The following is a 14111-nucleotide window of genomic DNA, read 5'->3' as shown; positions in this document are numbered from 1 at the left end:
CCCTGATTTTGACACTGGTGATAATGAGCTTCCAAAATCCAGCTATATCAGAATTCATTCATGAATTTTCAGTAAGAGCTTTTTCCTGGTCAGGGTCGTGGTAGATCTTGGGAACAGTGGAAAAGAGGTAGGAATACACCCTGAACGGGATTCCAGTCCATCGCATTCACACAAAGCCAGTTTATTGTAGTCCATCTGCTTGCATGTTTTTTGAGTTGTAGGAGGAAAGACAACATGGAGGAAGCCCACACAGATGCAGGAAGAACATGCACACTCCACAAAGACCATAATCAAAACTCATCAAAAATGATCGAATAGGGAATAGACAGGGTTCACTTCAGTGATAAAATAGTTCCTGTTCAAAAGGAAAGAAACCATATTCAGACAGCAGGTTGTTCAGTGGACATGATCCAGCAGCAAAAACACTAAACATCTCTCTGAATGCTGGTTGCAGGGTGACACATATGAATGTCAGCAAACACACAGGATAAATATAAAGTTTCAATAATATAAGCAGTATGATATGTAACCCATATTGAAATTGTTGGGCTGCACACATTTTGCATGGCAGGAAGTTAAGCCATGGGGTTTAATGCATGTGGTTTTTAGAGCCTGTGCAAAATGCAAATGCATGGTCTGGTTGCTGCTTCATATTATAAGGGTAAGAGTGAATGAGCTCCTCACATGACACTGTAACAAAAGTCATGGTCATGTTTAATGATCAGATGTCTACGAAACATCATTATTTCCTAATGTCACATAAGGATGACAGTGACATATGATCATGTGTAAGATAAACGCAGTCATTCTCAAAGGAAGTTGAAATAATCAATGGGTTACTCTGAAGGAGAGTATGTGGATGAACTGTGTTTTAATGCAAGAGCGTGGGCTGGCAGCTCTGACTCATTATTCTTAAAGCTTCAAATTACTGTTGTCTCTGTAATAATGCAGGCTGCTGTATTACTTAAGAAACACAACAAAGTGAGTAATGTGAGGATGAGGTGTTGGGAGTGGAGGGTCTGTAGGCTAAAACACCTTGTTGATGTAGATTGACTTGAGCCAATCACTGTTTATAAACATGATGAGCAGAAAAGCATCTCAGAACACACAACACATCAAACTATTAGGTGGATGGCCTACAACAGCAGAAGACTACATCAGCTTTCACTCATATCAGTCAAGAACAAGACTCTGAGTCAAACTTGACAGCTAAAGACCAGGTATTTGTTTCTAATCTTCAGCTGTATCAATGAGAAAAATCCTTTTGCTGTTGTAGCTCATCCACCTCAACATTTTATGTGTTATATATATATATACATATTGAGATGCTTTTCTGCTCACCACAGATGCAAAGAGTAAGTTGCTATACCCTTCCTGGCAGCTAGAACCATAGATCTGGCCATTTCCTCTGTCCTCTCTTATCAACAAGGCATTCTCACCCACAGAATTGTCACTCACTCAGTGGTTTTGTTTTTCACACCATTCTGTGTAAACTCTAGAAAGTGTTGTGTGTGAAAATTCTAGATCTGCAGTTACTGAAAGATTTAAACCAGCCCTTCTGGTGCCAACCACTATGGCATTATTTAAGTCACAGCGATCACACTTTTTCTTCATTCTGTTGTTTAATGTGAACATCAGCTGAAGCTCTTGATCTGGATGATGGTATAGATTGTGCTGCTGCCACATGATTGGCTGCATCAGTGTGCAGGTGTACAAGTGTCCCTAATAAAGTGGATGGTGAGTGTGTATTAGTACTGTTAGTTTATACTGTTCATTTCTGTCGTCTAAGGTGATGTGTATAGACGCTTACTGGCTATCATTAAAATTTCCAGTTATATTTATTGCATTTGGCAGAATCTTTTGTCCAGCATGACTCATACCCGGGCCACATGACAGGATGAAACAAGATTTATTCAATCCTAACCCAAGTTGGAAATTTTTTTAAACCTCCTACAAGATTTGCCCTACATGTTCAGATTATGTTTACAAATCACTGATCCCAACACCTGGAATCTGAGATCTCACTGAATTTCCACAGCAAACAAGACTCACAACACTTCAGACTGCATGTCACTGGTTATCAGTCCTTCATAAAACCCAGCAGTTTTCCTCCACACTATAGAATGCTGATCTGTATAAATATCATTCAATCATCTTAAGTCACTGCTTTTTGGTGGATCCAGAGACTATACTGGGAACACTGGGCATGAGGTCAGAATATATCCCTGGATGGAATGGCAGTTTTTCACAAGGCACCATGCAAACACACTTTCACACATTCATTCACACTACACTGAAGAGCAGCTTAGCACATTCAGTCCACCTTCTGGCATGCTTTGGGGAGGTGGGAGGAAACTGGTATGAGCAGGGGAGAACAAGAAAAACTCCATACAAGCTCAGCAGTGAGTGATTCCCAAGTGAATGAAGCTCCAAGAAGAAGTAGAGCATCATGATGGGCCAGGAAAGTCCAGAGAGTCATTCAGGATCAGACAACAGGAGCAACATGTAGCTCAACAGACAGAGGGAGAGAGAAATAACACAATGTTCTTGTTTTATTGTAGTATTAAAGGATGTACGTTGTGATCTGAACACAAGTGACTCTGGCATGCCTCTCTCTCTGAATACTGAACATGTCCAATATTTTACATTTGGGTAGCCACAACTGGACTGTGAGTAGATCAGACGGCTTCAGATTGGCTTTTCTGAGAAGACCAAACAAAAATGGAGACACTTTTGCAATCAATTCAAAACCTACCAGGATACCCTCAAGTACAGCCAGGGCATTACAGCAGTGTGTGGTTGCCTGCAACTGCTTAAAAGCAACTGCTTCTGCTATTGCAAATTGGCAGCAGTCTAAAGATAGCAACAAGCAACAGCACTGCCAGGAGTTATTAATGATTCTGTTTATTCCAACAGAAAGAATATTAGTTTAACTTTGTTAACCTCCAAGGTCAGAAGTGTGCCTATCTTTTTTCATCCTTCTGTATTAAAGATGTTTTTCTGTGGAAGTAAAGACGTCTCTAATTGTCTACGCGTCGGTCAGCATGAAAGACAGATGAGAAAGAGAGAGCAGAGCTAATGAATGAAAACACTTTAACACCACCCTAGAACACAGCAGATGAAAGAGCAACCACTTAGCTTTGGCCTAGTGCTATTACAGGCACTGGCATCATGATCATGAGATAGTGTGAATATTAGTCAGGCCAGCATGCGAAGATGGCCTGGTTAATATATTGCCGTGTTTGCTTAATAACTATTGAACCTGTAACTCTGACTGTGTAACAGTGCACATAAATCAATGTCACTTAGCTCTTTACACGCTAATGTGTCTGCATGATCAGTTTCACTTACTTTTATTTGTAGCACATTGTAAGAGTTCCTTTTTAACTCTGAGTCATGTGTCGTCAGCAAGTCCCTGAAAAGAGTTTACGGTGTTTAGTGTGTTCCGGCCAAAAGTGCTTGATTTTTCTGCAGCTATTTTTTAAATTTGTGATGCAAATTGCAAGGTTTTTTGTGCCCCTTTTTGCTACTTGAATTGCCTTAAATGTGAGCACAGACACCGATATAATTGCTTTCTATGATAGCTATACTCACGTTCGATGCTCGTGAAAAGAAGAGGGCTTTAGCTGAATGCTCTTTATGATGAGGTCACAGTGATTCCAGGCCCGAGTCTGCAGAAGATCTGTGATCATTTTGAAAAAATTCCAAGCCCCTACTATATGAATATTGCAGAATTTGTAATAATAAACTTCTGCCATTGCAAAACCACAAAATTCTGGAGGGTCTGCTTAGCTTCTAAACATCTTGTACACATGGCTCTTGCTAAGTCTGTAGCTGTAGAAAGTATTCTACTTATATTAGCTTGAGTTTATCTTGCATGTAACTTGGTGCATACTTGTAAATAGCGCACACTTTAGTAAGGATTTTAATTTTGGTTTTAGCCCAAATGAGAAATGCCACTCATTTAGACAGATAATATGAAACTTAGCAAAGTTAGGAAGGTTCCTAGCTTTTGCTAAAAGTTAGCAAGGTTCCTAGCCCTTACTTACTTTCCATAAAGAAGAATGTTGAGCTATTTCTGTTCAGTCAACTGTGTGTTTGGCTGTGTGTTCTGCTTCATCCTAAATATGTTCAGTGGGGTTGAGTCAGAATCAGGGCTTTGAGTGGATCACTTGGGTTCTTCTACTCCAAACTTAACACACCATGTCTTCATGGATCTCGCGTCGTCTCTTCATGCTGGAAGAGGTTTGTTCCTCTTAATTCCAATATAGGGAAATCTTAACACTACAGCATAGAAGGACATTCTATACATCTGTGTGCTTCCAGCTGTGTGGCAACAGTGTGGGGCAGAGCCACATAAAAACCACATAAAAATCCCTCCCTGCCTCTCTATCTATCTATCTATCTATCTATCTATCTATCTATCTATCTATCTATCTATCTATCTATCTATCTATCTATCTATCTATCTATCTATCTATCTATCTATCTATCTATCTATTACATTTCTCTCAGTACAGCAGATTTAGCACGGATGGGAGAGCAGTTGTAAACTATGTATACACGCTGTAATGTTTTATTTCTCTTGCTACTTAGATAACTGGTATTTTTAAAAACATTTTTAGGCAAGTTGGTTTGCGCTCTAGAGGTTAAATATTAGGACATGATGTTGCCTTGAACCCTACAGACCTCCAGGCCCAGTGCTCTCCTCTTGTGAAGATGAAGCACATAAACCTGATGCTGATTTAACCCACCTGGACTGATCCATTCCTCTGCCCTGCTCATGTGTTTGATCACACACTGACCCTGCAGCTGTGGCTGTAGATAAATGGTGCATGCTTCCACAGCACTTCCCCCAGACCTCTGCTAGTTATCGTGAACGGAAAATTGGCCATCTGCTGATTGTTTTTTTAGGGACTTTGCTTCCAGCTGATAAGTGGCACCATGCCTTGACCATACAGTACCATGCTGTCAGTGCCCTTGGCACTATCACATGATTGTTATCTCATCTCACTGCCCTCAGTGTTCGCCTGTTAGATCACGATATTTGTACTGTCTAAACAGCGAGTATTTAAAGTCCGCTTGCCGCCATGTCTGCTTCACCTTTCTATAATATATCCAGGTTTTTATGGTTTTAAAAACTCAGCACATTGACGCACTTCAAAGCACAGAGGGTCGTCATGCTGACCGATCCAGACCTTTCGCTCTAATTCAGTGTCATTCTGTGCAGCTATAGGAACACCGCCAACTACAGCAGGGCTTCAGAAACCATCATCACAGGGTCAGAGAGTGACAAAGAGTAGAATTAACATTAGCATACATTATATATGACACAACGAGTGCACATACTGTAATGAAAGCGAATGAGACCTGCAGTAGTCCGGGTTCATAAAAGCTTATGATTGATTTATATGGTCTTTTGAGGCTGACTTGTGTTTTTACGTTGAGATAATAATCAGTCATCATACAAACTGCATGCTTTTATAAACAAAGGCGTTGACAGTGTATCAGATGGGTAGTAGGGTAAGGTAAATAGTCAGTGTGTACACATTATTATGTCAATACTGATGCCTTAGGCTACAGCATAAACACCATTGGTACATTTGTACCAACATTATTCTGAATGTGAAGCAACCTATGTCTTATTGGACCTCTATATGACTTTTATATCCTTTAATTCTAACCTGTATATTGTTTCTTTGTCACTGGTGGTTCTCTCCAGAGCATTTTTTAGATGTATAACAGTATCAGTGTAACATCAAACTGCACCACACAAGACTATTCCTACTTTAATTAAGCACCAATATTTCAGTGCATATTGTAGTTTTAAACAAATAGCTCAAATTATATATCAAATAGATATATTTAGAAAAATGTAATGTATTATCAAACTTTAGCTACGAAACATCACCGTTATGTTAAATTGTGATGAAAATATGATCACAGCCCTAAGTCCATTCATATTTTCTGCAACTGTACAGAACTGAATGAATCATTTGGCTATTGCTACTACAATTTAAAGTAAAACACATAAAATACATCAGGATCTATAGGTCTACATACAGTATTTCATTGACATGAAAAAAACCCCCAAACATTTGGAAGCCTTTCACAGTAAACATACACTGAAACTGAATAAAAAAAGAAGTAAGTAGTTTAGGGCAGGATTATTAGATATTATTAGATAAACTGTCGGTTCTCCTCAGTCTTAAATAAACCTGCGAAAGTGAGTGTTTTCCTGGCCGAGCAAAATCTCCAGACAGTTACTATGTTTTGAAAAGTTTCATTTCAACATGCTGATTAGTGTTCAGAAAAGATCCTGTGGATTAGATAAAGCTCTGTAAACGGTGTGCTGGTCTTTGTCACGGCTGTGAGCTTGTGCATGCTGGGTCTGTTTCCCAGCTATATAGACAAAGTCCAGGTGGAATAGTGGATATATTACAAGGTTAAGGCTTTTATAAAGTTTTCGTGTTGTATGCATAACGCTTAAGGGCAACATGGAGCAGCAGGTGAGTAGCTCACGGTAGTCACGTGAGAGCATTTCAATGGTTGATGGTATGGTTTCAGGCATAACTGCTGGAGCAACAGATGCAGAATTGGGTCTTATTTCAGTGTGAGACAATCGCAACTCAGACCTTATTTTTCCTAGGTGTTTACTAGGCTTAGAATGAAATGTTGACCCAATTTTCACTGCCCCAAGCTGACTGAATATGCAATGAATATGCAGACTGCATATTCATTGTCTGTACCGTTTTTCCGATCTATCCTCGGGTCACGGGGAGCCTGTGCATCTCAGGCATCATCGGATATTCAGGCAGGACACACCCTAGACCGAGTGCCATCCCATCCATATATATATATATATATATATATATATATATATATATATATATATATATATATATATATATATATATATATATATATATATATATATATATATATATATATATTTAATTTTAAAAAACTGCTTTGGTGTTGAATTGGTCTGTTTATTGGACAGTGGAGATGGATTATTGGACAGTGGAGATGGATTCAATGTAGATTATATAAAGATCATAATCATTAGCAAGTTAGGCCAGATTCACAATGACCATGATGTGTTTGCTTGCTTCTTTATATTTTGTCTGTCTGTGTATTTGCAAACATATGTATGATATAAAAGATTCTTTTTTAGTATTTATATATTCAATTAATGTCAAGGATTCTTATTTTAATTCAAAGGTTCAAATTCTCTCTTTGTCACATATACATACACAGCACAGCATGCAGTGACTAAAAATCGAATAAAAAATAGATTCAATTAATGCAGAATAAAACCAACAAAATATCTACGCATTTGGAGAAATGGAAGCCAGTAATATTCAAGGTAAAGCCAAGGGATATTAAAATGGGTTTGTTTCTGAATCAGTGGAATAATTATAAGAAATATTTCATGAACCCAATATATATTTTTTTGTCCTAAAGCCATAGCATCAATAACTCAATGCACAGAAAACCTTAATAAGGTCAGTAAGGTGTTAGACATTAAGAAGCGATAAGTCTATTCAATTTGACAGGGTTTCTCACAAAGCCAAAACTATTCTTGTAAATAAAAATGAAATGGTGAATGAACATCTGGACCCTCTTTAGAACATTTTTATTTTACACACAGGGTTCAGGAAAGATAAAGGCTTTTATACACTGCTGCTATCAAATGAATCTGCTGTTACACTGCACATGGAGGTATGGAGAGCTCACACTGTGAACGTTTAGAAATTCAAGCCTACATGCTAATATTATTAGCTAAGAAACATACAGCAAAGCTGGTTTGCTCTCTGGTATGATTTTATACTGAAGATCCTCAGCCCAGAATACTTCGCTTGAACTCTCTCTCAGTAAGTTGGCACTTCCTTTATGAACACACTTCCTTCATGATATTTTGAGCTTTATTTGATCAGCGCTGGGTGGCTGAACGGTCATTAGTAGCACAAGATCATAGGACGAAAAGCAGAAGGATGAGGTTTTGATGTCATTTCTCTGTGATGTCTGCACCTGGCTTGCTTAAAATCATTAGCTGAGAAGAAGTCTCATGGCACAGTGTTGGAGCAGACTCTTTAGCTATTAGTTATCAAGGATTGACTTGAATAAATCTGATCATAAAATAAGAGCACACAAATTTTGCTATGCTTTCTTTATTCGTGTCAATGTTTTAACAATATGCAAGTATAGCACGTTTGAGTAAGTAGTGTAGTAAAAATAAATATAGCAAATGTTGATCATCGGAATAAAATATAAGTAATGTGGTTAACTTGTCAGCATATATAGTCATAAATAATATTCTAGTTTAAAGTGATTGTTCTGCCGTCGAGTTTGAAATCAGAAAACATCACAGCCATCTGTGGCTAGAAGAAAACAAAATGGTTGTGCTGTCTGGGTGGGCGGAGTTTTATACTCTCTCTCGCCTATCAGTCACAGCCACACTAGCATCTGTGAGGTCAGGCATGTAAAACGGGGTGGTTAGATATTCCTCCCATGTCCTGTGATACAGCATGAGCAGCAGTTTAAAAAAAAAAAATGAAGTATTGGAGGAAACCCACGACGGCCGTCACCCTCCCTGGCTGATAGCTGTGGAATGATAAAGGAGAGCTAGCCTTGCTCCAGACCTTCAGACTGACAGCAGGAGGTCTGGACTCCATAGCAGGTTTTATTGACCAAGGACTGCTCAAGAGGGTGTCTGACTGACATGTAAAGCAAGCAATCACAGTTCATTTTGCTCAGCATCAAGTCGATGTTCCTGCAAAAACAGACCAATTAAGTCGTGCAAGTTAATGAGTGTATACTGTGAAAATCCAGTGTTTAGCTGACCCACAGAAGCACTCATTGTCACAGCTGTAAACTCGACAGCTTCCTTCTTCCATGAGGGAAGTAGAACATCACGCAGCTTGGTTTCCAGGCAGACTGTTAAAAAAAACTGTAGAAATCCTGTAGAGTACAACCAACCAGATGATTACTGAAATCTCTGATGTGTTTCCAATTTTGTTTGCCATATGCATCACCCACCATGCATGATTTGGAGGCGGAGATGGTTATGACCAGTTGGGACAGCAGCAGAAGCACATCTAGATATGACTCTATTAAGAAACTGACATTCGAGTGTATGGCCACTTTCACGGACTCTGCATCAGCTTTCTTTTGTGCTGCCAGCCAGAGGTTGTCAAAAAAGCCCTGTGGAATAAACTACACAGAGCAGTTTGATTTCAGTCTCTAGAGCCTGCAACAGACTTGACTCCAAGTGCAATGTCCAGGTCTTGCCATGTGCAGCAGCTGTTCGTCTCTGACATAACCAACGAAATCTTAGAAGAGACAGTAGCAAGCACAGAATAATGGTGGGTAAAATGGCAGGAAAAAAAAAAGAAAAGCAAAAAAAACATGCAGTTGGAGGGATTGCCATCATTTTTTTTTTCAAGCGGAAAAAGGCCTCTAAGGAAAGAAAGTGTGGGAAAGGAACAGCATCTGTGCTTCTGAGGATTCACTGAAGGGTTTAGATCTGCCAGAGGGGCTTATAGTGAGTCACTGCAACATGCAGATGACACTATTCATGCCAACATCCAGATCCTAGAGCTGATGATGATGATGATGATGATCCCAAAGTGGTGTTCAATCAGTAATTTAGATTTAGTGAGTTTTTCCTGTGTTTTTAGATAGGGGAAGCGTGATAATACAAAACTTACTCAAGCACTTATATCAGCTGTACTTCCATGTTCATTCAGCCATTCATTCAGATTGGTTTGCAGCCATATTGTACGCACAAGCACAAATTATTCTGTAAAAACAGATGAAAAGACACTCATAATGATCCAGCGACAGGACTGTATTGAAAATATAAGTTTTTAAAGCACCATTGATAAAATAATCAGCCTTATTTAAGCCATTAAAAAAAATTCCCAAATCCATTGAGGGGGCCAGGTTTACATTCCTCTCATAACTAAATATCTTTTCTATTTCTAATACATTTTTTTTTTTTTTACCCTACACTTAATAGAGATGGAAATGTTGGAGTAGCTTAAGGATATATTAAATTTGAATAACTGATATTTCAAACAAAGCAAGCTCTTGTCCAGATCACTCCAGTGCTCTATTTAATTGGTGTGTTTTTGTCATCTTTTCATAGCCTATTTAAAATATATATAAATATAGCAGTTGACAGAAATAGAACATATTCACATTCTGTTCTGTTGGAAATTCACTAAGGCTACTTTCGTAACTATTAGTCCACATGCCAAATCCTTTAAACCTATAATCAGCTACAGTTTTGGATTTGTGTGCTATTTGCTTTGCTTTATTCTGTAGACAAAAAGAAAAGTAGATGCTGTAGTTATCGAGATATTTATAGTAGTTATTAAATGACATGCTTTAAGAAGAATCATTGGATAAAAAGCTAATAGGAGACATTTACTGGATTAATAATGTTTATAATTTGATTTTAATGAGCAAACCTTATACTCAGGTTATCAAAACTGAGTCAGTACAAGGTTAATAATAAGTTCTATGCATCAATCATACCTTATCTTGGCCCGATTTTTTAAATAAATCTTTATTACAAAATACTAACTTTTTGTTAATTACTGTACTTTGGTACATGTGATTTTAGTTCTTATGGTCTGTGTTCATCTACCATTCACTGTTCTCAGTAATTTTGGCCTAAACAATAAGTTATGATAATACATCTTACAAGCCAGTAGTATTCTGAATACCTCAGTTGCTTGTCGGTACTTCATATAACTTTGCATACTAGAGAGGTTTTCCTTTCCATCATGGAACATGTGGGTTTCAGTTTTACAAACCACTGAAGAAATTTAAATACTCTGAAACCAAAACCAAAAACAAACGAGGCAGTATTAGATGAGGATTTAAGGTTTCACATGAACACCTGTGCTGTGTTGTATTTGCGGCATAATACAATAACTATTGTGTGTTTAATTCCAACGTCAGGTCCTACACAGAAAATGCCGGCCACTGCCACAGCCATGGATTTCTTCCAGCTCTTCGTACCTGACAACGTCATTCAGAACATGGTGACTCAGACCAACATGTACGCTAAGAAGTACCAGGAACGCTTTGGCAGTGACGAAGGCTGGACCAACGTGACAGCGGCTGAGATGAAAGCCTTCCTGGGCTTCGTGATCTCCACCAGTGTGCACCGCTGTGAATCCGTCCTGAGCATCTGGAGCAGTGGCTTCTTCAGCAACCGCAGCATAGCACTCAAGATGAACCAGGCACGCTTCGAGAAGATCCTTAAATACTTCCATATCGTGGCCTTCCGTTCAAGCCAAGGTGGTAATCAGGGCCTTTACAAGATCCAGCCCTTCCTGGATTCACTGCAGCAGAGCTTCAGCTGTGCCTTCCGGCCCTCACAAACACAGGTAGAGGAGTATATCAATATAACACCTTTCATTGACTACACAATCTCCAGGTGCTTCAGCTAAAAGGATAGATCTATATAAGAAATGGAAACACTTTACGTGAAGGTTTTCACTTTTCTATTAACTAACTTGACTTACTGCAATACTTAACATATAGGAATTATAGCATTAATTAAGGAATAAAATATAAAACAGGGGGTCATTGTAGACAAATACTATACCCTTTTACTCGACTATTGCCCCAAAGTGTATTATTCCTCTCTTACACCACAGAAATGTACAATTATTTGCAAATTTTAACCAATTAAAGTATAACAGATTGTACTTTTTAAACAGGTGCATTATGTTATTTTATATAATGTAAGATATATCATTTTACTATAACAGTTTTAGATATTTACTGTACATTTGATATGATTTACTGGCAACTCTGCATTCATCTATCTATCTATCTATCTATCTATCTATCTATCTATCTATCTATCTATCTATCTATCTATCTATCTATCTATCTATCTACAATCAATTAAATGTTTAGTTTTCAGATTACTTTTTCTGGATTTAAAAAATGAAGGAATTTCTTTGTTCAAATAATGTTAGAATTGTCCGTTCTAAGGCTTGATAGGAAAGCTCGATTCAATCATATTCAATTCAATCCTATTAAGTGTTGAATTTATAGCTATTGTTTACAAAAAAGTGACATTGTGAGTGTAGTATACTGAAGAAGCTATAAAAAATTAGAAGAAGAAGAAAGTTTATATCATTGCAGAGCTGCCCCAAGTGAGTAAACGGGTGTTATTTTTTTCCCCCAACAATAATGCTTTCTTCTTTTCCATTAGAGGATCTAATATAGTAATCTGTTTTTTTTCTGTAAAAAGTTTGTTCACAACACACATTAAGTAATGGGACTGGGTTCCTAGTACATAATGAAGAAAACAGCAAAGCACTATTCAGATCTTTATTTACAAAACTCGGTAAAGTTATATGTTTGGCAAGCTTCAAATGTTTTTGTTCTGTAATGAGATCTGTGCTTTTGTATAATGAGCCCCTGAACTGACAGAAGCCAGTTTCAGACATTACCAAGGGACCCCACAAATTCCCACCAAATCTTGGCTGTATTAAATCGTCAGAAACTAGGACAGTCGAGGCGGCTGAGAGGTTCTGTTCCAGCAGGAAGTGGGTTGGGGATTTTAAGGCGAAACGTCGGCCCTCCAGCTGTAATTAGAGGCAGTGCAGGCGTGCCACCTGTCAAGCTCTCTCCTTCTTAACTCATCTGACTCTCCCCGTGGTTTAGAGGCCATGTTCAGAGTCACATTTTTTAGTTTAACTGAGCAGCAAGGAGTCTTCCTGACGATGATTTATGGTGCTGATTGAGCCCCCTGTAATGGATTCTGTAGGTGGTGTCTGTAGAGACCGCCATCCCATTTAAACATGCCAAGAATCGCTGAAAGAACCACTTCCACTAATTAATGCTTAGAGCATTATCATCTGAAGAACACATTTTTACACTTCTACGTTTATCTTTCGTGTTTAAGCCACCACAGGACACAGTGGTCAATTCAGGAAGTCTGTGAGGGATCTTGCCCAGCCTTTCAGAATAGGTGTTAGACATTTTACACACAGCTTGTCATTTTCTGGAGACAGCACAAAAGCCTGGGTACTAACAGCAAGTAGGAGAGAGAAATACTATGGAGCTTCTACCCAGGTTCTATGCACATTGCAGGGAAGATGACCCACTTGTCAGAGCTAATGTTTGAATGTTAACCCATGCGGGGCTTGTACTGGTTTACATGTGAGGGGTTTGACATATTACTACAGTTTTCCATTACATTTAGAGTTTTTTCCCAGGAATTTCATTTCTACATAAAGTAACAGTTAGTACAGCTAGCTCCAACAATATGTACCCTAAATCTACATCTATCTATCTATTGATCTATCTATCTATCTGTCTGTCTGTCTGTCCGTCCGTCCGTCCGTCCGTCCGTCCATCGTTACTTTTCTGGCAACAGATTGTTGTTTTTCCCTAAAACATAAAAGTCTGGCAAAGATGCTTGCTTTCACACTGAATTCCAGCATGTTTGTGGAGTGAAGAGCATTGTGTATGTTTTATTTTCAGGTTCTTTTGTCTGTGCACTGGGATCATAAAGTATAAAGTAAAGATCTGTCCACTCAGCAGCTGTCTTTGTGGCTCTCCTGGGAAGATATTGTTTCAGCCATATGTCTGAAAATAAAGCCTTGTATGCCAGAAATGAATCAGCAAGATGATGTGTTGACAAAAATGACAAGAAACACACAAAATACAGATTTTCTCCATCACTAATGCAGCAAATCTTCTGTGTATCTATCTGTCAGTATAAGAATCTGAAACGACATGTGATTTTTTGACCTCTTTAGCACTGAGGCGACTGGCTCTTTTTACTAGAGGCACAGAATTTGTGTGTTACACATTGCCCCATTCATATCTTATGCAGTGCCCTGCCTCTATTCGAACCATTTCTGGTCAGGATGAAACACTGTACCCAATAAAATGAATTGTTCCAATAAGGTTGAGCAATAAATCATTTTTACTGATTAACAAATGGACTGAGCTGCCACAGTGAATACATCACTGCCAGTTCAGCCAATTCAATTCGCACTTCCCATGAATCCAAACATGCTGCACTCTCCAGACTTGGCACTTGAAACTGGATGAAGATGGATAAAGGG

General features: G+C 38.5%; 1 protein-coding gene across 1 annotated transcript in view; it reads left to right on the top strand.

Annotated features, from left to right (window-relative positions):
• The window catches only part of pgbd5 (piggyBac transposable element derived 5), a 32679-nt gene that overhangs the window by 1012 nt on the left and 17556 nt on the right, over window positions 1-14111 (top strand). The window contains exon 2 of the mRNA XM_058386172.1: window positions 10975-11405. Within this exon, the coding sequence (XP_058242155.1) occupies window positions 10975-11405 (431 nt within the window). The remainder of the gene's footprint in view (window positions 1-10974; window positions 11406-14111) is intronic.

Source organism: Hemibagrus wyckioides, linkage group LG03, assembly GCF_019097595.1.
Source record: "Hemibagrus wyckioides isolate EC202008001 linkage group LG03, SWU_Hwy_1.0, whole genome shotgun sequence".
NCBI lineage: Eukaryota > Metazoa > Chordata > Actinopteri > Siluriformes > Bagridae > Hemibagrus > Hemibagrus wyckioides.
This window is presented reverse-complemented; position numbering and strand designations above follow the sequence as displayed.